Source organism: Leucopleurus acutus (genome assembly GCF_964270905.1).
Source record: "Leucopleurus acutus genome assembly, chromosome: 12".
Lineage (NCBI taxonomy): Eukaryota > Metazoa > Chordata > Mammalia > Artiodactyla > Delphinidae > Leucopleurus > Leucopleurus acutus.
This window is the reverse complement of record NC_139154.1, coordinates 86102183-86127906: the sequence shown is the minus strand read 5'-3', so window position 1 is coordinate 86127906 and position 25724 is coordinate 86102183. Positions and strand designations below refer to the sequence as shown.

Genomic DNA, 25724 nt, shown 5'->3' with positions numbered 1-25724 from the left:
GTGCAATAGAAAAGGTACAATCACCCAAAGCTGCATATTTTGAGAATCAATACCAAATGGCAAAAAATACATATCTTTTGCAATTTATACACAGTTTAGAACTACTCTCTCAATCATCCAAGAACCAAAGAGTAAGTTTTTATTAAAATGAAATAAAAGCATTGACAGGGCTTCCCTGGTGGCACAGTGGTTGAGAGTCCGCCTGCCGATGCAGGGGACATGGGTTCGTGCCCCGGTCTGGGAAGATCCCACATGCCGTGGAGCAGCTGGGCCCGTGAGCCACGGCCACTGAGCCTGCACGTACGGAGCCTGTGCTCCACAACGGGAAAGGCCACAACAGTGAGAGGCCCGAGTACCGCAAAAAAAAAAAGGAAAAAAAGCACTGACAGCTATAAATTCACCCTGATGACATAACTAACCACTGGTGATACAGTCATTTACAAAGAACATCATCATTTTGCCTTCAGAATGCATCTTCTCCCTGCTGATACCAGACTGTACATCAAATTTAAACGACACACAAAAAAGCTAGCATCATCTCCCCATGAGCTAATATTATCTCCCCATGCACTATTTCCAAGAACTGCTAAGAGCTAGAGGCTTTTCTAAAGGGAAATATTAGAGCAGGAAAAAAAGACAAATTCATCCAATTTAAAAGTCCAAATTAGTTACTCCCCTAATTGCATTCATCTATCATTGTCAAAGCTACTTTTTTTATTTACTTAGATTTCTAATTTGAGGGAAAGCAAAAAAACATTTAATTACTTAAACATAAAGTGGAATATACAGCATACAGAAGGGATCATCAAAACAAAATATCCGCTGTATTTATTTATAAAATTTTACAAAGTTTTTTAAACTAAAACTTCTCCCTCAACACTTTATTACAGTTGTATATATAATTTGCTTTAGCAGATCAAATAATTTGTGATTGACTAGAACAGAGAATAAGTGATATTCAGGACACATTATGATAAAATGAATAAACTGGAAGTCATCTGTCCATCTCATACTCATTATTTCTAATCTTAAACTTCCATTAACAAAGTCAGTGTTAGAATTCCTCTAAACTTCTCTAAATTGCACCTTGAAGGTGCAGCTACAATAAGATGCTGATTAAATAAATAGATCTATTTCAAGGGGATAGGTATTTTATTGAAACTATATTAATATAAACAAGAAATCAAGCATTACATAAAGCAAAGAACCCATACGTATATCACTAAGTCCAAGAAGCAGCTTTCCTTCAACTAATATAAAGTGAATTCCGTAATTCTTGGAATAAAATTCAAAACCCAATTAAATATTTTTCTGAAAGAGCAATCAAATTCTAGTACTAGAACTGCACATTTCCTTAAAAAATCATTTTTAATGTCTTCCAATGTTTGGTAGTTTGGCATTACAGAAATAACTGCAACATACTGTACTATTCTTTACCCTTTTTTCATGTTATAAATATTCCATAACAATTTTTTAGAGACATAATACATGTAAGATATTATGTGTGGACCCACCACCCAGTTTAAGAATATTACCACTACCTTTGATGGTACCAATGAGTCTTTACCTAACCACTCTCTTCTCAGTTTCCTCAGATGTAATTATCCTGATTTTTGTGTTTATCACTTCCTTGATTTTCTTTATGGTTCCACCACCTATGTTTATGACCCTGAATATATTGTTTACTTTGTAGGATTTTTAATCTTACATAAATGAAGCCACACTGTAAATATTCTTCCAATGCTTGCTTTCATCATTCAGTATTATGTTCCTGATTTTAATCCATGCTTTTTCAGCTTTCACAGTAATGTATCTTCACTGTTGTACTACATTTCATTAAATTAATATATCACAATATATTTATTGATTTTACTGTTGGTGGAAATTTATGTTGCTTCTAGTGTTTTGCTATCATATAAACAATTTTGCTCTTCAGGCTCTTGTACATATCTATTGGTACCTGTGTGTGCGTGAGGTCTGCTTGCAGGGAATACAAGCCTTCATCTTTAGGAAATAGCGTCAAGCTATTTTCCAAAGTGGCTGCACCATCTAAGTCCCAGCCACAGCTCGTAACTATTCCACTTGTTCTACTGCTCCTCCAACACCTGAAATTGTTAGACTTTTCATTTTTGCCAATCTGTTGGGTGTGGAATCGTATCGCATTGTGGTTTCATTTATTTCTCCATCTAATAAGAAGGCTGAGCACCTGCTTTTCATGTTTACTAGCCAGACAGGTTTCCATTTCTGCAATGTGCCACTCAAATCTTCAGCCCGTTTTTCTATTGGATTATCTTCTTCTCATTGACTGAAAGCATTTGCTATAAATTCTGGATATCATTCCTTTGTCAATTATATGTGTTTTAAGTATCTTCTCCCTGTTGTATTTTTCGTTTTCATTATAGTGTCTTTTGATCAGCAACGGTTCTTAATTTTAATGTAATTGGCTTTTTTTCAATCTTTCTTTTACAGTTTCTGCTTTTTATATCTTATTTTAAAACCTTTCCCTACTCTAAGGTCATAAAGGTTTTATCCTACGTTATCTTCTAACAGTTTTACAGTTTTGACTTTCACATTAATCTACCTGGAATTGATTTTTGTGTATGGTTTGAGGTAGGGGTCTAATTATTTTTTTTATTTTTTTGCTCAAACAAACAACAAACTGTCCCAGTACCATTTACTGATAAAAAGTTCTCTTCTCCATTTATATGCAATGCCAGCTCTGGCCCAAATCAAATTCCCACATACAAAAGCCTGAATCTAAGATTGCTTTCAGTTCTAAAGTTCTACTCAACTGAAGGCACTAAAACGTCTTGTGAAGATAAGTTGAAACAATTAGTTTCAACTTCAAGAATTTTTTTTAAAAAAGAGAACACGGCAAAAGAATCCTGACTTGGAAAATGTGATGAAAAAAAAAAAAAAAACTGCAGAGGGTTCAAAGAACCTGAGTTCTAATTCTCATTTAACAACTTACTGACTATGTAGAATTAGACATTCTAAGTTATCAAAAATAATAGTACCAAGAAAAGGGTAAAAACACTTACCTTTTTCCCATGTGTATGAGGTCACTTAATAAAAGTTCATAAAATTATACTAAACAATATTTAAAAGATGAATATAAACAAAGGTATAGTTTAAATAAAATGTTACCATCCCAAATTTTAGTTTTAAAAGTCTATAATCTAATGTGGAATTTTTGCTCTAACTTCTAATTTTGTATCTACCACAGTTTGGTGCTCAAAAGACACTTGTTGACTTATATCAACACAATCTAATTAAAGACCAAGCAAGGTAAAGAATGTTTTCTAAAAGGTGTCTTCTTTGTTTGAACATTGTTAAACACCCATACAGAAATCTGACCCACTTCATAAGGGATAAAGTTTAACCTGAAGAAAGAATTTTCCATTAATAAAATCACCTTTAAGTATATTTATTTTATATTATCGATACTCTTAAATAGTCACAGAAGTTCAAAATACACCTGAATACTTTTCATCCAAGTATAGACATGACTCCAATTAAGCATCTCTATTAAGCCAATTTGGAAAATACTCTAGGTACAGAAATCTATTGAAACAAGTCTATAACACTTAAGTGACTTTGGTTGCTAACCCATCCCCCAAAAGCCAATCATTACACAGTTATGGACTTTCTTATAGAATCTTATTTGTAATACCTACTCATGAACAAAATCATAATGTACACATGAACTGGTAGTCACCTTTCATTAAGATTCTAACTACATAAATGTAGCACTGCCCCATGGGAAAAAAAAGTAGCTTAAACAGTTTAGATCTTTATCTCCCAATTATCTTCTGGCAATAAGAAAAACATATTCCGACATTAATTCCCTATTTTCATAACCTTAAAAATAAGCCCCTGCAATCAGGAGCTGGAAACACGTGAGAGAGAAAATGTTAAAATAAATCATTAATAACATATTTACCGGTTTGATTCGAAGCTGACCACCCACCACTTCAAGAATGGCATGTCTTCTGGACACTCTCTTATCTGTTATCTACAGGAGAAAAAAAATTAAAATTTCAAACACAGCCACCTGCCTAAAAAACAATAACAACAAACCCCACAGCAACGTTTCTGAAATCAGTAGGCTAGATATGAAATCTATTATTCATTCAACAACTGTATATTGAAATGACTGTCCTCACTGAACAAATAACGAAACAACTCAGAGATTAAGGGACCTTAATCACAGAAAAATAAACAGTGAAGCAGAGACTCAAGGTTGGAAACTAACAGATCCCAAAACCTTTCATGATGGTTTCCATTCAAGACAGACATTTAGTAGGGATTCTTATCAATAAAATTCATAAAATGAGAAAAAAATCTATATAATATGTACTTATCAGGAAGCATTCCAAATACAGATAAGATAAATTATGTTATAATGACAGAAGGTCTCAAAAAGCAGCAGTCTGGTAAATGTAAAAGGTAAGACTACAAGCTTTGGTGTCAAGCAGACCCAGGTCAGGCAGACCTGCATTCGCGCTCAGGGCCATTAGCAGTAGTTAAGAGAACAGGAAGGTAGGAGAGGGAGCAGTGAAAACCAAGTATTTACAGTGAAGAAAAAAATTTTAATTATATATTTGCTTCCTGTTTTGAGCCAGCACTGTTCTACTTACTCTCACAATCACTTCTGCACACCAAAGTTTAAAAATTGAGGACTTCCCTGTGGTGCAGTGGATAAGACTCCACGCTCCCAATGCAGGGGGCCTGGGTTCGATCCCTGGTCAGGGAACTAGATCCCATATACATGCCGCAACTGAGAGTTCACATACCACAACTAAGGAGCCCGCCTGCCACAACTAAGACCTAGTGCAACCAAATAAATAAATAAATATTTAAATAATAATAAAATAAATTGCAACCTTCACTTCTGCACTTTCTATTTCCCCTCTCCACAATTTAAAAAAAAAAATTGCTTGCACTTTCAATGTTGAAATTGCCAATCAAGCCTTCCCTGCGTGGCTATTAACAGAACAGTTAAGATTACCTTTGTAATTTGTGACTTTATGTAATGAAAACATTTTAATCACCAATTTTACTTAGCACCATAATTATCCAGCCTAGCTCTTCATTACCTTAGTATCTATCACTTCATCTCTAACCTTATCCACATCAGGACCAAAATTATCAGTAAAAGCAGACTGTAGCAAAGCCTAAATTCAAGTAAACCCATTGGTTCTACAAAAACTTGCAAAAATATGAAACTTCCAGGAATCAGTACTCATTATTTTAGCCAATGACTAATTCCACACTTAAGGCTGTGACTATATAAAAACAGAAGCATCGCAGTGGAATAAATTCCACATAGTGAATATTCCACACAGCTACAGTTGATTTTTAGAACATTTTCTAAAATAAAATATCTTAAAGGTAGCCTATTTAAAATATATCCATTATTAGCCACAATGACTATTTCAGACAATTAAATATAAACTAGTAGCCTATTCAATCAGAAAAGAGAGGACAGAAATTTGGAGGTTCCTATATTCTTCCCATAATGTGCCTTAGTGGGCCCAAAACAGCAGTTATCTAATAATCCACTTTACCATTTGCACAAACTTTATCATTTGCATAGAACTTTCACTTAAATATTGAGCGTCACCCTAACACTGTCACAGCTATTATTCACATTTTACATATTTGGAAGCTGAAAGTCCAGAGAATTTAAGTTGCTTGTGCAGGTCACTCTTCAAGCAGGTAGGACTCCAAATCCATACTTATTAACAAAAATAAATACCTGAGAAAAACAGTCATATATTACTCTATGCCTACATGTAATCATTCAGAAGTAGTTTCAAGAACTGCAAATTATTGTGTGGTGAGGAGTAAGAAGTTTCTATTTATAACTTGCAGAGTAATATCTTATTGTTAACTTCAATAATACAAATGACATATAAGGATGGTTCCTGTAATAGTCCAGCTTGGGTTTCTTTCTTTTTCAAACCATATTTTTGCAGGAAGCTATAATATAAAAGTATAATGTGACCTCTAGTGGACACATGTTTCTACAACAATGTAATTTCATCACAAGCTGTGCATTTCTATAGTACCCACAAAAGTGTTTTAAAGGGTCTTTGAAATTAACATCATTCAGGCATTTAGCTATACCTGTCCCTTTTAAACCACACCTCTAAATAATGAGTAAGTTACAAAATAATAATTTATGCTTTTTCAATGGAAAGTTTAGAGATTTAACAAATTATCATTAAGGCTTATTTGAATTTCAGGATGTGGATGGTGAGAAGCGGGTAAGGTCACAAATAGATCCTAAAGATCTGATGACCTGCTTTATGTAACAGCAATCACTGCTCCTTGTGCAGAGTAAATATTCATACATTCTTATTAACATACTAACTGTAATGGCAATTATTTACCAAGACCAAGGCACTGTTCCATGTTTATCACATATATCTTTTTTCATCTTCACAAAACCTGTGGAAGATACTACTATCTTTGTTTTTCAGGTGAGAAATGGAAGTGCAGAGAAGTTAAGCAACTACTTAAAGTTACACAGCCAATAAGCAGCAGGACCAGGATTTGTGATTCTAAAGACATCTTTGCTCTTGGTACTGTACTGCTTCCCTCATTATCATTATGTAAAATATCATTTTTAGATGATTTAACATCAGCTTGACTGTAAACTAAAACATACTAAAAAACTGGAAATAAGGAAGAATGGCTATTTATTAAGCAAATAGACATTCTAAGAAAACTCAAGCCCTAGATAAAGCTCCAAGAGGCCTTCAGGCTTTCACGTGGTCCTGTTTATTCTAAGATCACACCCAAGTCTAATGAGATGAGTTATCTGAATTCCCAGCTGTCTATTCACAGCAGATAATAAAGTGCGTAGGGTTTAGTAGTCAGTGCATTAACAATGATGTTGGTCTGCAGGTGGAAAGGAAAAGGCTGTAGAAAAACAAAGAAACATAAAGACTCAAAGGAGTACACTGGCTAGAGACTCCCGGGAGTAGGACGAATGGCATAACATCCTTCTCAAGGTACTAAAGGCTTATCTGAGTTAACTTACTGATTACCAAGAGTCATCAGGTTTAAACAAAAACTTCATTTGAAAGTCAGACATTTCGCATCTTAGAAAACCACAGAAGTAGTTAAAATAGAGGAATTCCAGTGTCCTACCAAATAATTGTAGCCACCTAACTTCTAATCACACCACACATTCTCCAAAAAATCAGAGATCAACAAATACAGCAAATAAAACCACCTATTTTCCACATCTAAAGCACAACTAGGAGACAGGTTACCACTAACTTTAGTTTACATGTAAGAGGGGAAAGAAATGCCAAATGCGGATGAAGCTTCAGGATCGATGCTGGAACAGAATTTAAGTGGCAGTTCGGAGGAAGAGAGAAGATGGGAGCGAGAACCACAAAAAAGTCACCCCTTGAGTGGGAAAGGCTGAAAATGCATCCCACATCCAAGAGTTCAGAGATCCAGCAAAATTGAAAATAATTTGGGCATCAATATGAATAATAACAATAATGGAATATAACACACTCAACACAAAATAATCCATGAGTTCATACTGAACTCAAGAAAGGGGCTGGGGTCAGGGCTGGGAGAAAAGGCCTTTCTTTATAAAAGAATGACAGCTAACATAGAAGAAATGATGGAATGAGGAAATCACAATTTTGTAACTACTAACATTAATTGACTCAGTAAAGTAACAATGGATGTTAATTTTCAAGTGAAAGCTTGATGGGAAGCAGAATACTCCTGAAGTCTCAAAGCATCACTCAGATTACTCACAAAAAGAATAGCATCGTCTCTGGAGAAGTCTGATAGACACCACCTTCCGCAAGTGATCACATTTATAACCAACAACAACAGGACAAAGAGAGAGAGACCTGGGCCTCCTGACATGCTGCTCTAAGTTCATATCACCAATGGAATGTTCTTGCCCAAAGTGTTTAACCTGAATCTAATTATGTGGAAACAATCAGACAAATCAAAATTCTGGGCATTCTATGAAACAACTGGCCTGGACTGCTAAAAGCATTAATGCCATGAAAGACAGCTCTAGATTAAAGAAGGTAATATATATTTGATTGGATCCTAAATTTTTTTAATGCTGAAAAGGGCATTATTTGAAAGTTGGGTAAAACTGAATATGGAATATTAAAATTGACTGCACCATTACAAATTTCTCGAGTATAATTTATATAACTTACATATATAATGTATATAGAAATGTCCTTGTTTTTAGGTGATACATGTTGGCATATTTGGGGATAAAGTGCCATGCAATGTACTTTCAAATGAGTTCAGGAGAAAGAGGGAAAAAAATGTGTGTGTGTATATATATATATATATATATATATATATATATACACACATATGAGAGATAAAGAAAAAGTAAATGGGACAAAATGTTAACCATTAACTAACCTAAGTTAAGGATACATAGGTGTTAGTTGTACTAGTCTTTCAACTTTTCTGCAGGTCTGCAATCTTTCGAAATGAAAAGTTGAGGCAAAAATAGTTAAAATTTCAAAAATGTTGGTACATTTTTGGTTGCTACTAAAAGGGTTATCATCAGGTAATGGAAAATGTAGTGTACACAACTGCTAAATAACATAACTGAAGTGTGATTTAATTTACACCTGTTCCAGTGAAATTAATAACCCTCTATTTTCTACATGCTCTTTCTATTTTCTACATTTCTATATGCTGTTTTAAAATATTCCTTTGATTTAGACTAAGCACCACAAACTGGTAGCCAGCACACCACAAATCACTCAGTATCTTTTTTAATTTTTACTTTGAAGAGTGTATGTACCCTCCACCTCCCCAGAGTGCCCAGCACTCCCTATAATCTTCCACTTTAGCCGGCTTCACTCTTTATTGCATACCTGGCCTCTGCAGGCACGTGAATTTGTAAGACATGATTTAAACTACACCTATACTTTTTAGATGCTAATTCTTCACACATGACACTGTGTACCAGATGCTACTAGTTGTTTAATCAATATCTATTCATTTCTTCTTTCATACTACTATTACTTCAATTTTGTTTAGGGTAACAATGTACCCAGTTAAAAACATCCAAATGCCCAGAATTCCTCATAGCTATGGATGGCCGAGACACAATTCTAGCCAAGCACATAAGGAAGAGTGTGTATTAACCATGTTTTATAGTTTCTGTATCTGATGCTTTGATAGCTAAGACTTTGCTGACTAGGGAAAGGCTACCCCTCCCAGGGTTACTGATTCTAAGAAACAGTAAATGACTCACCCGCAAGTGCACCTTTCATATGCAAACAAACCCATCCAAAGCCACACCCCCAATGATGGCTTTACCTAGTTCTTACACTGCCCTAACCACCCTAGGACTAGGCATCAGACAACTAGGGGTGGGCCCTAAAGCCCAGAGCCCCATAAGATTATTCAAACTAGATCATCCTCTGTTTACACTGCCTTGCCCATTCACTCCAAAGAGAACCACAATAAAGGCTTTCCTGCAGTTCCCCTAGCTCTCTCTGCCTTCCACCAACCTTGTGTGGCCCTGTGTGGCATGGTGTGTCCTTACTTCTCTCCGGAGCTATGAGTAATTAGTTTTTCAACAATAATCATCTCCTGGTCCGTTGGCCTCACCATACCTAACAAAACAATAAGACTACATTTCAAAATATAGTGGAGCTTCTGGGAAGATTAGTGTCTTCCTGATAAAAAGGAACAGGCTCAACTGGCCTGCACCTTTTTCCCTCTGCCTTTCTCTTTTTCTTCCAGCTTATGTGTAACACCTCAAGGTATAGCAGCCATCTTATGAGTACAGATGCGAAAGCCATACGCAAAGGATGACCAAGGAGAAGCACAGAAAAGCCTGTTCCTTGAGCAGCTGCACCAGCCCTGCACTGACTGCCCAAGATTCTGTTACAGAAGAAAAATTAATTTGATTAAGCTGCCGTTTGTCACATTTCTGTTACTTGCAGCCGAAGCAATTACGATTAACACACACTACTCTAACAACTGTTATTATCGATACTGGACACTAATAGCAAATTCGTTTATGCTCAGCCAGTGAGAGAAGGAGTATTAGAAAACAGAGAAGCTAACTAAATTAAGCATTCAAATACAAGAACATTTAATATTAAAAGAACTGCACAGCATACAGCAGGAGCTTAGAAAAGAAATTCTGAAGGATACACAAACTGAAGAATTACACTGAAATCACTCCTATCTCTTGTTAGCAACAGCTAAAATGACAGTAATTTTTCTTCAGACACTATAGAAAAAACCCTTTTTATTTGAATTCTTCAGACTGTGTCTTGAATGGGGACAGGGATCTCTGTTTTTTTTTTTTTTTTGCGGTACGCGGGCCTCTCACTGCTGTGGCCTCTCCCATTGCGGAGCACAGGCTCCGGACGCGCAGGCCCAGCGGCCATGGCTCACTGGCCCAGCCGCTCCACGGCACGTGGGATCTTCCCGGACCGGGGCACAAACCTGTGTCCCCTGCATCGGCAGGCGGACTCTCAACCACTGCGCCACCAGGGAAGCCCGGGATCTCTGTTTTTATATGACTTTTGTATTAATACAATGTGGATCCCTTATCTTTGATTTTCTGGTTTTGAATTGGATATTTCATGTATTATGACACATGTACAAGTTTTCTCCATTTTTAAGACATGGAGTTTGTGGTAGAAGAAAAGACATGAAAATATAAAAGAACTGTTTGTGATTTGTTTGCCAAATATTTATTTTTGGCATTTACTGAAGTCAGACAAAATGAAGATTTTCTTACACTATCAGCAGAAATGTTTAGATATTTTGAACCAAGGTCTCTGACCTATTTATTATGTCCAAAATCCTAAAAGTAAAAAACAAACCTGAATAAAGTAAAAGTAGAAAAGCTACTGGACCTTTCATTTCATTTTTGTCCATATATAATATTTACTGAAAAACCAACATCAGTTAATTTTTCTGACAATGTCTTCCTAGAGAAATTTCTGAATATCACAGACAGGAATAATATATCCATGAATTCAGTTTTCCCATTTAGCCTGGTTCCTATAAATGGAAAAACAGAGAAGAGGAAAATTTGTTTTTTTCAGAATAAGCTACATAACAAACCACAGGCTAAGATAATAACAATCTTCTCGTACAATACTTTATAATTTACAGTGCTATCACATAAGATTATCTGGTTTGCTCTATCAACAACAGACAAATTCAAACTTTCATAGTAGAGAAAAACAGAAAATCATCTGCTATGGGATTTAAGCCTGTATTATGAGAAAATGCCTAAACCTAAAGAAGCATGGGATCTATTTTAGGCATAATTTCCATAAAATTCTTTCCCCAAACTTATATTGTGGGGCAAGTAAGCAAAATCTAAAATTAAGACCTGAAAATCACAGCAAGATCCTTTTTGACCCACCTCCTAGAGGAATGGAAATAAAAGCAAAAATAAACAAATGGGACCTAATGAAACTTAAAAGCTTTTGCACAGCAAAGGAAACCATAAACAAGATGAAAAGACAACCCTCAGAATGGGAGAAAATATTTGCAAATGAAGCAACTGACAAAGGATTAATCTCCAAAACATACAAGCAACTCAACGCAGCTCAATATCAAAAAAACAAACAACCCAATCCAAAAATGGGCAGAAGACCTAAATAGACATTTCTTCAAAGAAGATATACAGATTGCCAACAAACACATGAAAGAATGCTCAACATCATTAATCATTAGAGAAATGCAAATCAAAACTACAATGAGATATCATCTCACACCGGTCAGAATGGCCATCATCAAACTATCTACGAACAATAAATGCTGGAGAGGGTGTGGAGAAAAGGGAACCCTCTTGCACTGTTGGTGGGAATGTAAATTGATACAGCCACTATGGAGAACAGTATGGAGGTTCCTTAAAAAACTAAAAATAGAACTACCATATGACCCAGCAATCCCATTACTGGGCATATACCCTGAGAAAACCATAATTCAAAACGAGTCATGTACCACAATGTTCATTGCAGCTCTATTTACAACAGCCAGGACATGGAAGCAACCTAAGTGTCCATCAACACATGAATGGATAAAGAAGATGTGGCACATATATACAATGGAATATTACTCAGCCATAAAAAGGAACGAAACTGAGTTATTTGTAGTGAGGTGGATGGACCTAGAGTCTGTCATACAGAGTGAAGTAAGTCAGAAAGAGAAAAACAAATACCATATGCTAACACATATATATGGAATCTAAAAAAAAAAAAAGAAAAGAAAATGGACAGAAGAACCTAGGGGCAAGACGGGAATAAAGATGCAGATCTACTAGAGAATGGACTTGAGGATACGGGGAGGGGGAAAGGTAAGCTGTGACAAAGTGAGAGAGTGGCATGGACATATATACACTACCAAATGTAAAACAGATAGCTAGTGGGAAGCAGCTGCATAGCACAGGGAGATCAGCTCGGTGCTTTGTGACCACCTAGAGGGGTGCAATAGGGAGGGTGGGAGAAAGGGAGATGCAAGAGGTAAGAGATATAGGGACATATGTATATGTATAACTGGTTCACTCTGTTATAAAGCAGAAACTGACACACCATTGTAAAGCAATTATACTCTAATAAAGATGTTTAAAAAAATAAAAAAGATAAAAATAAAATTAAGACCTGAATTGAAGAGAGACTGGTTACTGTAAACCAGCTGACAAACCATAAACTTTTCTTACCTAGAGTGATCCCCAGTATTGGGTCCAGCCCACACTCCAGAGGTCAGACATCAACACTAAGGCTGCCGTGATATTAGATGATAAGTAGACCTTATTTCTGAACAGAGCAAAAGCTAGTTGACACAAGCTGTTTAATATCATCCCACGTGGAATGTATCAAAGTGCAATTTCTGATACTAAGAAAAGACAAGTTTGAGGAAATGGACTTGATTTTGACCAGAGGCTCTCTAGGCAGACTCCAATTTATGCATGATCTCTCTTTATAAGGTTATTAATATACTGGATGTGGTCTTTGAAACTTGTGAGTATACTTTCTCACATGAATAATGATGTAAAGAGGTAGGTTATCAGACTACCTCACAAACACCCATGTAATCCACAATACTAATGAAATATGGATCATTTAGACTTTTAAAAGTAAAATCCAATACTTTCTGAGCTCCTACTTCAAGGTTGCCGAATTGTTAGCCAATATGATGAAACTGTGCTTACTCACTGCCACTGAAATTTCAACTCACTCAATCAGTTTGGCTTGCAATTCTGCTTGCACAGTGAATGCTATACAAATGTGAGAACATCATCCTCAACTTTAATATATTATGACAGAGGCAACATAGTGAGTAAAAATATAAGCACAGCTTAGTAAGATAAAACTGGGTCTAAATCCCCACTTGGGACTTTGGTAAATGAAGCTTTCTAAATACATTTAGTTCAGGTCAGCAGACATTTCTTAAAGACCTATTCTGTGCCAAGTATTCCACTTAGTGTGTCTAAAAGTGGTTTTCAAATCTGGTTTCTCGTATTCACATTGAGTGGTACCCGGGAGATGACAATTTAAAGAATTAAATTGGAAAATACATATGAAAAGCAATTTACTACACACCTATTAGAATGGCCAAAATCTAAAACACTGACACCACCAAATGCCGACAAGGATGTGGAAGAACAGGAACTCTCATCCACTGACAGTGGGAATGAAAAATGGTACAGCCACTCTGGAAGACAGTTGGCAGTTTCTTACAACACTGAACACACTCTCGCCATACTATCCAGCAATTGTACTCCTTATTATTTACCCAAAAGAACTGAAAACTTATGTTCAAACAAAATCCTGCACATGGATGTTTATAACAGCTTTATTCATAATTGCCAAAATGTGCAAGTAACCTAGATATCCTTCAGTAGACAAATGGATAAACTGTGGAACATCCAGACTGTGGAATATTACTCATCACTAAAAAAACGGGAAAAGACATGGAAGAACCTTAAATACATACTACTGAATGAAAAGAAGCCAATCTGAAAAAAAGTCTACATATACATACTGTATGATTCCAACTATACGATACTCTGGAAAAGGTAAAACTATGCAGATGGTTAAAAAGTTCAGTAGTTGCTAGGGCTTGCAGGGGAGAGGGAAGATGAACAGACAGAACATTGAGATTTTTAGGGCAGTACTCTGTAACACTACAATGGTGGATACATGTCATTACACAGTTGTCAAAACCTATAGAATGTACACCAAGAGTGAACCCTAGTGTAAACTGTGGGCTTTGGGTGATAATGACATGCCAATACAGGTTCATCAAATATACCACTGTGGTCAGGGATGTTGATAGGGGAGGTTTTATTTTTAAGAAAAATAAAAAGCCTATTTTTAAAAAAGAAAGAAAACTAGTACATGTTGTAAAAGCAATGTCTGTAAAAGTTAAACAGAATCACTGATGTAATGTGATCATCCCACAAGTCTACTCAACGCTTATCCAATTATCCAACGTGCCTTACCCTTTCCAACCTTAGAGCCTTAAATCATTAATTTAGCCTTAAGGGCCCTTCCCTTCCTATCTACTGTCGACCTATCAAAATTCTAACTGTTCTAACACTTTAAAGTCAGCTCAATATGTCAGTGAGTTCACGAAGCCTTCTCTGAGCCCTCATCTTAATTGTGGGTTCATTCCTACACCTCTCTGTATCACGTTACATCCTTCTGTTTGGCTCAAGGTATTGAAACAAAACTTTTAATGTGACCTTTTAAAAATCAGAGGTTATATCTAAAAATCTAGATTTCTTACTACTTTTGAGAAAAATGATATGACACTTACTAGGTAGGAATGGGGGTGAGTAGCAGAAACTGCATTACACAGTCCTCTCCTTGTGGCCTCAACACTGAGGCAGTTGTCATTTACGACACCGCTGTCATCTATCAGTGTGTCCCTGTGTTACTTTTTCTTACTCTCTCCCACTTCACTCACTGGAGGTGCCTGCCTAGCTCCCCTTTCTAGTTACTTGCTTCTATGTCTCTCATACCTACTAACTATAAGTTTCCTGAGAGCAAGGACTTATTTCTCCTTCATTCCTCCCATCTAACTATAGTATATATTCATTAGCTATTTTCTGAATTTACTAATTAGTCAATAAAATAGAAAAAATGCTAACACAATCCACCATGAAAGTTGCTCCTTAAGCTTTAGCAGTTGGTAGCACTGCCTCGTTACTATATTTATATTCACTTTAAAACTCTACGCTCTCCTTTTTACACCTAAGTTGCAAGTAGGCTCTTTATGAGGGTTGGAAGAGTGAGGCTGAGATGCAGAAAAGGAAGAGATCATGTGTTGAAGGCCTACCATACGTCAGGAATTGTACTAGGCTTAATAACTGAGGGCAGGGCAAAGCTAGGAGTGCTTGGCACATCCCTAGGGACAAACCTTGTCAGACCAGACAGCTGCAGCAGGTGAAGTCTGGCAACAAGTAGGAACAGTGCAGAGTTGCCAGGCCTGGGAGTGCTTACTTTGTATAAACTTTGTGGGACACTTACAAGAGTCTTAGAAGTGGTGAACTGATGCCTGGTGAAGAGTCTGCACTAGAGCCCAGGACTAACTCCATCCCCACCTGGGGGCCCTTTCTCTTTTTAATTAGAGCAGTAGCTTCAATCACATCTGCCTTTAGGAAATCGCACTAGATACCAGGTGCTGTCCTATTTCCTTGGAGGAAAATAGATCATAAAGGAATGGGTCCTATAATCCCTGCTATCAAAACAGAATAAGGAAACTTTGAAATCAGAAAGAGCAGTTTTCATTTAAGAGCAAAATCGGATTTAATTCAAGAAAAACCATAAAGCAAATAATTGGGCCTAATGGTATTCTGTTGTTTGAGATGCTGTAAAATCTTTTTTTTAACTAATTTTTTTACTTAAGATGGTTGTAGATTCATGGTTAAAAGATACATTACAGAAAGATCTCTTGTACTGTTTACTGTTTCCCCCAGCAGTAACATCTTGCAAAACTACAGTACAGTATCACAACCAGATATTGATACTGACACAGTCAAGACACAAAACAAATCCCTCATTGTTGTTTTACAGGCATACCCAATTCCCTCCTGCTCCCCTCACCTCTTCGTTAAGCCCTGTGAACCACTAAGTTGGTCCCCATCTTTATAATTTTGTCATTTCAATAACAGTATGTAAATTAAATCATATAATATGTGACCTTTGGAATTGTTTGTTTTCACCTAGGAAAACTCCCTGGAGATTCATCCTGCTGTAAAACCTTTTAAATGGTGATCAGGAAACAGAATTACAACTTAGTTAAATAAAGACCTTGGGTTCCCTGATGACTTACACTAAAGCAAAGGGAACAAGAAAATGAAATTTCACTGTGCTCTGTTGTCTACAAGTGTTCTCTATAAGGGTTTTCCTGCCACTGTAAAGATACGAAGGCATTCCCACGGTCAAGTTGTTTTACCGCAAAGAATGCTTTACACATTGGAATTATAAACCTAAAGGTTGTGGCCATGAAGGTTCGTGAAACTTGTCTCCAAAAAACATGGCTAGTTAAGAGAGTGCAAAAATCATCCTGATTATTACTAATCACTTCAGATAGATATGAATTTACAATAAACTCCCTGAGTTTACTAAGTCTGCTCTCTCACACACTACAAACAAACCAAACCAACCAACTCACTGGAATTGCTGGTGTTTGAAACAGCAGCCCTCAGGTGGAGTTTAAACCACTGCAGAGAAGAAACACCTGTCTGTCAGCTCCAAACTCTTGAGAACCACAAGGTAATTTGTTTTTCAAGGTTTTTCTTCCACACATCTAGTATCGTTCGTAACCACTTCTAATAACCTGCCTTGGCAACTTAAATCTCATCACTGAATGACTATTCAAAAAGGAAAAGCTAAATCCTGACCAGATAATTGACTTTCTATTCCTTACCATTTTTAAAAAGAGAAACCGAGCTTCCCTGGTGGCGCAGTGGTTGAGAGTCCGCCTGCCGACACAGGGGACACGGGTTCGTGCCCCAGTCCGCAGCTGGGCCCGTGAGCCATGGCCGCTGGGCCTGCTCGTCCGGAGCCTGTGCTCCGCAACGGGAGAGGCCGCAACAGTGAAAGGCCCGCGTACAGCAAAAAAAAGAAAAAAAAGAGAGAAACCAAATAGGCTCCTCTCGCATTAGCAAGCCTATAACACAAAGATCAAGCTACAAATAATGAATCGGTCTGTGACCCGATGTCACGTTCATAAAACAGAGGCCTAAAATTCATCCATCATTTAACCAGATCCTCAGCACTCGGTGTTAGTGATACAGTATGTTAAGGAAATTAAAACTCATTAGTAATCAGACATAACATTTCTAGATGAAGCACATACTCTGTTTCTAACTGAGATAAAGTGAGAGAGAGAGAGAAATGGGGGAGGAGGGAGGGGAGGAGGGACGAAAAGGGGAAGGATGGAAAGAAGGGAGGAAGGGAGGGAGGAAACCTCCAGACAGTTCCACCAAACGTTTGTATAGGTTAATAAACTTTGAAGAAAAATAACAAACATTTAAGTAAAAACAAAACAAAACAAAAAACCCTACAAACAAACCAGCAAGTGAACTTGGAACTTTCTCAAAAATCTTACCACATACACATATATGTACGCACACATACACTCACACCCCTTTAGAACTGACTTCCCCATCACCACCTTGAACCACCACTCCTTTTCCTGCTTGGAGAGGAGTCCTAAGGCTAATACCTATGGTTCTATTTAGACACTGGAGGTTAACCAGGGTAACAGACAACACTCCTTACTCCCTGGTATTGGCTCACTGACACAGGTGTGTCGGGACAGTCCAAGAGAAAACTGGAGGGCAAGGACCCATTCATCCCTGTGTGCCCCGCAGTGCTAGGGTCTGCACGACATGCTGCGCAAAGCAGGCACTAAACAAGACATGCTGAATGTTGAGAAAACAATATAAATGTATTTAGGGAGAGATTTACAAAATTCCAGAATGGTACAGGCAAGTTTTCTAACTCCTAAACATCCCAGAGGAAGACTACGTAGCCCAATGGCACTCTGCGTCCAAAAGCTGTGTGTGCCCTTTAAATAACCAATCCATAGCTCAATTTTCTCATCTGAACAATGAAGATAATAAGAGCACCTAATTCATAGGGTTTGGAAAGGATTAAGAAGTTGGTATAGGTAAAGTCCTTAGATCAATGCCTGGAATACTACACACTACAGAAGGGTGAGCCACTGTTGCTGAAAAAGGCTACTACAATAAAAGTAAAGCCGACACAGTACCACCAAAGGAGCCAAAGCTTAAAAGAAATTATTCTAGAAAAGCTAAGATCAGAGGTTGGCAAGCTTTTTCTGTAAAGGGCCAGAAACTACTGTAAACACTGTGGCTTACCAAGCCAAGAGGCAATATCCCCAACCCTCAGAGCAACTGTTCTCCCTGAAACGCTTAACATGGATTTTTTGTTTACGTTTTACATTTTAAAATTTGAGAATCATTCTTAGTAGGTGGCTCCAAACAAAAGCAGGCTGGATTTGGAGCCAGAGCCACAGTTTGCCGACCCCCGGGTAAGATTATAATGATGATAACCCAAGTCAAGTTGACTGAAAAACGTGCTGCCCCCAAACTTCTAAAATCCAGACAGGCCTGGCCGGCGCGGTGGGGAATAGGCGCAGGACCCCGAGCAGGGCCTCAAGAGCCGGCCAGGATCTCGCGGCTCTCCGGGGCCAACGAGCCTCCGCCACACTTACTCCCAGCAGCGGCCCGCGGCCGACCACCGTCTCTCCCGGCGCCAGGGCCACCCGGGGGCCGCCGTCCTGCGGCTGCAGCTCGAAGACCCGGGACATGGCCGCGAGGATTAGACCCCTTCGCGAGGAGCCGGACCCCGCAGCCGTTTCCGCCTTCCATGGACGGGCGCCGGGCCTACGCAGGCCCCCGGAAAACACAGGGGGAGGTGGAGCAAAGACTGCCCCTGAGTGTGACCAGGCCGCGCGGAGCTGGGGCCCCAGCGCGGGTACGGAGTCCCGCCCCTCCACTCAGACCAGTGACTAGCTCAGGGATTTCCCCCTTCACGCCGCCTCCAAACTATTGTTTAAAAGCCCCGGTTAAACCCCCCCAGCCCTTCTCACCGCCCACCTGTCTCGGAGGACACCGGTCCTTGTAGTCCGTGGCGCCTCCACTTCTCCTCGCTTGCCGAGCTGAGACGCCCTGGGAAAACTACCAATCCCAAGAGGCAATGCGCGCTCCTCTCTGCGCCTGTGCGAAATACTAGTCAGCAAGGCGGGGCTAGAGTGGGCTGGACGTGAGGGACTTGAAGGGGCAGGGTTCGAAGTCCGGAAGGTTTAAATCGTTGAAGGAGAGGTCGCCAAGGTCCAGTAGGTAGGAGGGTCTTCGCTTCCGGCTGACTTTGGGCGGGCGTGCTTGGGGGCGCGGCCCTGGCGCTAGCACAAGCGTCCGCTTAGCCGGCCGGAGCTGCGGTGACATTTGGTGCTGACGGTTGTTATTGTTTACTTGTCAGTGCCCCGTGTGGTTTGGACTCCGGCAAATGCAGTCTGGGCGGGACACGCCAGGAGGGTGGCTCAGAAAGGACGTGGGGTCATTCCTTCCGACCTGCGGGGTCCGCAGGGGGTGAGGGCTCCCCGAGAGCCGGGCGTCTGCGCTGCCTTCCGATCCCTCCCTCCGTGTGACACCCGAAAGAGGGGCGATCTGTCACCTAACTAGAGAGGTAATTCAGCAAAGTTTGGTTCAGAAAGAAGAAGGGGCAGAAGAGGATAGGTTTCTAGGCATCCAGGCAAAACTGGACTTAAAAGAAGAAAAATGCCTAGTGGGATTTTAGGAACCTCACCAAGGCACCCCATCTGTTAAATTCAAAAGCTTTCATCTGCCTCCTGTGGTATAACTGTAAAGGCAGGACGCATTTTATCCCCAGTGAGATCTTGGGAGAAGTAACAAATGTGCATTTAAATGCACAGTAACTTTTTCCTAATATGAGAGAGAGTAGTTTGGCTTTGGTTTATATTAATGGGGCAGGAGGGTGGGGTGACAAAAACTCGACTCATGAACTTGTTTTTACCAGTTTGCTTTCTTACTTACCCAGACTCTCAAGAGGAAGTCCTCTGCTGAACTCAGACATTAAAATCCTAACCACCAGAGCTAATTTGGATCATAAACCACCAAATGAATGGGAGCGTCTGTGGTCTTGGCAAGTACAGAAACATATAGGTGAGTAGCACATCTGGAAAGGGGAATTTGTCATTAGCTGAGCTAGAAGAAGTATTTAGCTGTATCTGAAACCTCTCCTGTGATGCCACCCCTCATTATAAAAGGAAGTGCAAAATGGAATAAACTGATTTTAAGTAAATATGAACTGTCTTTATATGCCAAAATAGCTCCATGCTTTCAAATGATTTCAGAAGCCTGCACCATGCACCTTAGGTAAATTAGCTGAAACTGGACTTTAAATTTTTAGTCACGTGCTGTACCTCGATGAGTTATAAACATTGTTTATAGTCGTTAGTCACTGTTGCTTGATGGCCTCAGTGACTGTTATCTTAATTCATAATTGACTATGCATGTAGTGTAGCTTCAAAAAGCCATTTCTAGGGGCTTCCCTGGTGGCGCAGTGGTTGCGAATCTGCCTGCCAATGCAGGGGACACGGGTTCGAGCCCTGGCCTGGGAAGATCCCACATGCCGCGGAGCAACTGGGCCTGTGAGTTACAACTACTGAGCCTGCGCGTCTGGAGCCTGTGCTCCGCAACAAGAGAGGCCACGACAGTGAGAGGCCCACGCAGCGCGATGAAGAGTGGCCCCCGCTCGCTGCAACTAGAGAAAGCCCTTGCACAGAAACGAAGACCCAACACAGCCAAGAATAAATAAATAAAAGCCATTTCTAAAACACTACCCTTATTGAATATTTGAAATTTTGTCAGTATAACCCAGACCTCAACTTCTTGTCTATTTCAGTTAGTATTTGTGTCAAATGTGAGCACCTACCCATTAGATGTAAGTAGATAAACAATTCTTATATAAACTACTAAAAGTTGATCAAGTTTACGATTAAGTCACAAACTGTAGATGAAGAATTTAATGACAAGGCATTGGTTCCCACAGACAAATATTAATGAGTTAAATAGAATCGAATACTTTTCAAAAGTATTTTCAATCAGTACTTGGAATCGAATGTGTTCTCACAATATTCGTTTCTACTGCTAAAAATAAATTATAGTCTGACTGTGAAGAATCACTTCTCTTTTTTAAGATAATGTTCTTTGGGAGTAAAAAAAAACCAAATATTTAGAAACAAACCCATTTACCAAAATGTCTAAAAAGAAGAAAGGAAGTAACATGTGTTGGGTGCCTCCCACATGCAATTCAGATGTGGGGCTAGATGTTTTACACATTATCCCTGTTTATGCTTGCAAGAACACACCCCAGAGAAGCATCATTGGCCCCATTTTACAGACTGAGAAGCTCAAGTCAAGAAAGTTAAAGTTCATTAAATCACACCCAGAAAGTATCTGGCTCAGAGTAGGATCTATAGTCTGATCTAAAGGGAGTGAGTCTTTTTAACTTTTGCCTTTTAGCTTACTTATGAGGATAATTCACTAAAACATCAAGCTATGAAGAAAAACTCCAAAAGGAACCACAGTTCAAGGGTTTCTGACCTAGAATTGAACTCTACGGATGCTGAGAAGGAAAAAAAAGAGCGTCAGAATAACTTTGTTGAACTGCTGCCTCCAGAAGTTACTTTTAAAATTTTCAGTCAGCTGGACATCTGGAGTTTGTGCAGGGCTTCAGTGACGTGCAGGAGCTGAAATCACACAATAAGACACAGCGATGCCTTGTGGAAACCTCATTGCCTGACTGTGAGAGCTGTATGCCAAAGAGAGATACATGATGATCTAGAGAGTGGTTATCCCTGGAGGGTAAGTTTAACCTATGGAGTCTGCAGTGTTCTTGACAATATGGTGGTCAGTTTGAGCCCAAGCCTACCTTCTGCTTGGAAGAGGGAGGATTTCATATCCAGAATGACATACAGAGTTTGTTGGCGTTGGGAGTTAAAGTTGAATTTTATTATTCTTTTCCTGCAAACCACGGTATCTCCATCTTTTTACATTTTGGGGGCATTTACCTCTGTTAACCACAATAGCTACTTCATTTCACTCTACCTTATCCAAAACCCCCAGGAGACTCTGTGAGTCACTCTGTTCTGTACACACACACACACACACTTATTAGTATATGTGTATATCGATGTAAATAATCTTTTCAGCCCTCTCAATCAGCTTCTCTAGTTTCAAACAAACTCACTCACCAACCACTGACTACCTTCTTTAACAATGGTGGTTTATCTCTTTCAGGTAATACTACTGAGGAATTACCAGAAGAGTAAAGTGAAACATGAATGGCTAAGTGGCAGATATAGCAACATATGTTCTCCTATCAGCCTACCAGAAAAAATCATGTACCCAATGGATGCAGACACATGGGGGGAAATTCTAGAAGCAGAACTGGAAAGATAAGCAGAAAAATCACACACAGATCTCCTAACTTTGAGAGTTTAAAACTAAAGTGACTCTTAGTTTATAAAAGGTATATCTTTAGCCGTCCATTTTTTTGTTTGCCTTTTTACTATTTAACATTTAAAAGAAAACTAAGTAGAACATATTATAAAAATATAGCTTTGATTTTATTTTGCACTTTAGTTAAAAATACGTTTCTGGTTTTATTGTAATGTGGAAAAATCATGAAATGCTATTTATGTAAAAAAACTATACTGATAGAGTGATTTCAAAATGTATTGTTTCATGTATTTGTGTTACTCTGTTGCAGTACTTTAATGATAAGAGAGTTTGATTGGTATTTTCTGCTTAATGATAATTTGAAAATTCAGGAAACCATTTGAACAAATTGACTTAGAGATTTTTTTTTTTTTTTTGCGATACGCGGGCCTCTCACTGTTGTGGCCTCGCCCGTTGCGGGAGAGCGTTGCGCAGGCTCAGCGGCCATGGCTCACGGGCCCAGCCACTCCGCGGCATGTGGGATCTTCCCGGACCGGGGCACGAACCTGTGTCCTCTGCAACGGCAGGTGGACTCTCAACCACTGTGCCACCAGGGAAGCCCTAGAGATTTATTAATTAGTAGACATAACTAGACTCATGGGGAGACTCCCTAAATGAAATTAATAGCAATATGTTTAAATGTATAATTCAATAACTTTAAAATTTCCATTTCAGTGGAATCAGATTGAATTGTCAAACACTGAAACCATTTTGTGTTAAACTTGTGGTTTAATTTAAAATGAACCTGACCAGAGGGCTAAAGCTTGTGAGATTAAGACTCCCGTTACTTGCCTACAAACCTAGAATTGCTCTCAGGGACTGAAAATATATGGAAAGTTTTCAGCACGCATAAAGGCCATCAGAACCTCCACACTATTTTTCTTGGTGAAACTTACCTTCTTTCTGACAGCCTTATATCACCATCTAGTGTACTCCTTGTAGATAACCAAGACAAAGGACCGGCTCCTTTCTGTTTTCTCCACACTGAAGAGAAAGAAAAATATTATTTTCGAGAAACCTGTATAGTTTGTTGAAGTTTAGAGCTTTATAGGAGTCTTTAACTTTTATTCTCTTTTTCTTAAAAGTAGATGATATAATGTTCACTATTCCAGATTCTTCATTCTGAATCTGTGATCAGCCCCATAGGTAAAGTGTCTACAAAACCTTTAGTTAGCATGGGATTTTCTTCTTAAATGTTGCTCTATAGCATGAAAAAATAAGTCCAGGAAATCGTATTCCACGAATAGGCAAATATCAGGAAGGTGCCCCACTCTATACAAATTCCCTTTGTTGGATCAAGTAGCTGATGACTGATTGTCTCCTACTGTCTTCTTGGGGTTGGAAGGGGCCTTGAAGATCAGGCAGTCCAGTCCCTAGGACTATTCAGTCATCCCTGCTATAGGAATGTTCTTCTTCTCACCCACCATTACTTCTTTTCTTGGCAAATTCTTTTGTAAAATATGTCATCCCGACCTGGAAACCATCTCAAACTTCTACCATTCTGGATTAAGTGACCCTCTTAAGGTTCCCCTAGTTCTTTGCACATACCGTTCTCAAAGCTGCATACTACATTAAATTGTCTGTTTTATTTGTCTATCTCCCCTTTTAGGCTGTGAGCTTCTTAATAGCAGGGTCCATTTATTTATTTTTGTGTTCCCAAACCTGGAACATAGTTCCATAAAGATTTGTTAAATTATTTCTATATTATTTATTTTAATCCTACCCAGAATGTAAAATAAAAATAATTTAACATATTGTTAGTGGATAAGATTGTATTGAAATGCAATGTACAACCTATAAGATATATGGGATGCTTAATATTAATGCTAATATATGAAGAATTATTCTTGTTTTCTCAAAAGCTGTAGGAGAAAAATAGGAAAAGTTGAAATATTTTTTTAAATTCTTTGAATAAACACTTGCAAATAAACTTCACCCAAAAGTTTCACTTATTTTTAATTATTGGGTCACCCCAATCAGTCTTAAGTATTATTTTGTTATATGAATACTCTTTAGTTTGGCTTTTGTTTTAGTATTATACCACTAAAATAATTCTATGTATAATAAGTTATAAACTATGATCACAGTCTACACTGAAAGGAAAGTTTTGGAACTTAATGACAAATTTACAGAATGGGCTTAGAATGAATTGTACATTTATCAGACCAAGCCATTGGCATCTGAGGACATGTGTGTGTGGAGTAGAATGAAAGGAAGGAGTGCTTTCACTCAGAGATAAATAACATGTTACATATGCACAGTTTGTAAAAAGAGTTAAGGTTATTGGGGATAGAGGATTAAAGAATTTCCAATGTTGTATAATGTTTGATCAGCTCAAGACCTAGTTTCTTTGTTTGTTTGTTTTTAGAAACCTTTCCTTAGTTGCTTCTAGTTTATAACCCAATCTTAAACCAGGATAATCATTAATAAAATCTATGGGAATATAAACTTTAGACCTTAGAATAGTCATGTATAGAAGCCTAATTTGGAAAATATACCCCTAACCAGTTTAATTTCATCTTTGCTTTGACTTTACATGGTATCTTCTCTCCAAAACTTCCAGTGCCCTAATAATATTAACAAAAATAAGATGAGTATTAACACTAGGAAATGGCTTGGGAAGAATATGTAAGATGGAAGATCACACATTTTTATTTAAAGTAGAGTTGAAAGAACAAAACCATCAAATGGATGAAATTAGGTCAACAATGGACAAAGTTGATTAATTACAATAGCCAACATTTATTGAATGCCTACTCTGCCCCAAGCATTGTGCTTATGTGGGGAGTACTCTAACTCTATATCCATTTTATGCATGAAGGAACTGAAAATTAGAGAATGATCTTATCTGTCTAGTTCAACCCCACTCCTCAGCACCTGTAAGAATAATACATAGTAGGTGCTCATTAAATTTTTATTTTGAACAAATAAAAACTAATCTGAGAACAAGTAACTGAAATGAAAGAGCCAAGAATGTTCCTTCAACTTTTTATTTTGAAAAATTTCAAACCCCCAGAAAAGTAATAATACATGACAAAAAAACTCTTACATGGGAGGAGCTTCAAGATAGTGGAAGAGTAAGACGCGGAGATCACCTTCCTCCCCACAGATACATCAAAAAACTCTTACATGTATATCTTCACCTAGATATACCAGTTGTTAA

At 38.3% G+C, this 25724-nt stretch overlaps 2 protein-coding genes across 6 annotated transcripts in view; one reads left to right on the top strand and one right to left on the bottom strand.

Moving 5' to 3' along the window:
* APLF (aprataxin and PNKP like factor) overlaps positions 1 to 18911 on the bottom strand; it is an 84532-nt gene extending 65621 nt beyond the window's left edge. For all 5 annotated transcript variants that reach the window (XR_014326657.1, XM_082851990.1, XM_082851991.1 and 2 more), the window contains exons 1-2: positions 18751 to 18911; positions 3944 to 4015 (exon numbers count right to left, since the gene is read on the bottom strand). Coding sequence is in view for 4 of the 5 variants with exons in the window: in XM_082851990.1 (XP_082708116.1) it covers positions 3944 to 4015; positions 18751 to 18846 (168 nt within the window). In the remaining variant the exon portion in view is untranslated. The remainder of the gene's footprint in view (positions 1 to 3943; positions 4016 to 18750) is intronic.
* Positions 18912 to 19278: 367 nt separating this feature from the next.
* On the top strand, positions 19279 to 24442 carry FBXO48 (F-box protein 48). Its single transcript, XM_082851284.1, is given in 5 exon segments — positions 19279 to 19378; positions 20097 to 20221; positions 21584 to 21811; positions 21815 to 21925; positions 22361 to 24442. Coding segments are annotated over 3 exon segments (465 nt in total). The 5' UTR covers positions 19279 to 19378; positions 20097 to 20221; positions 21584 to 21619; the 3' UTR covers positions 22523 to 24442.
* The last annotated feature ends 1282 nt before the right edge of the window (positions 24443 to 25724 follow it).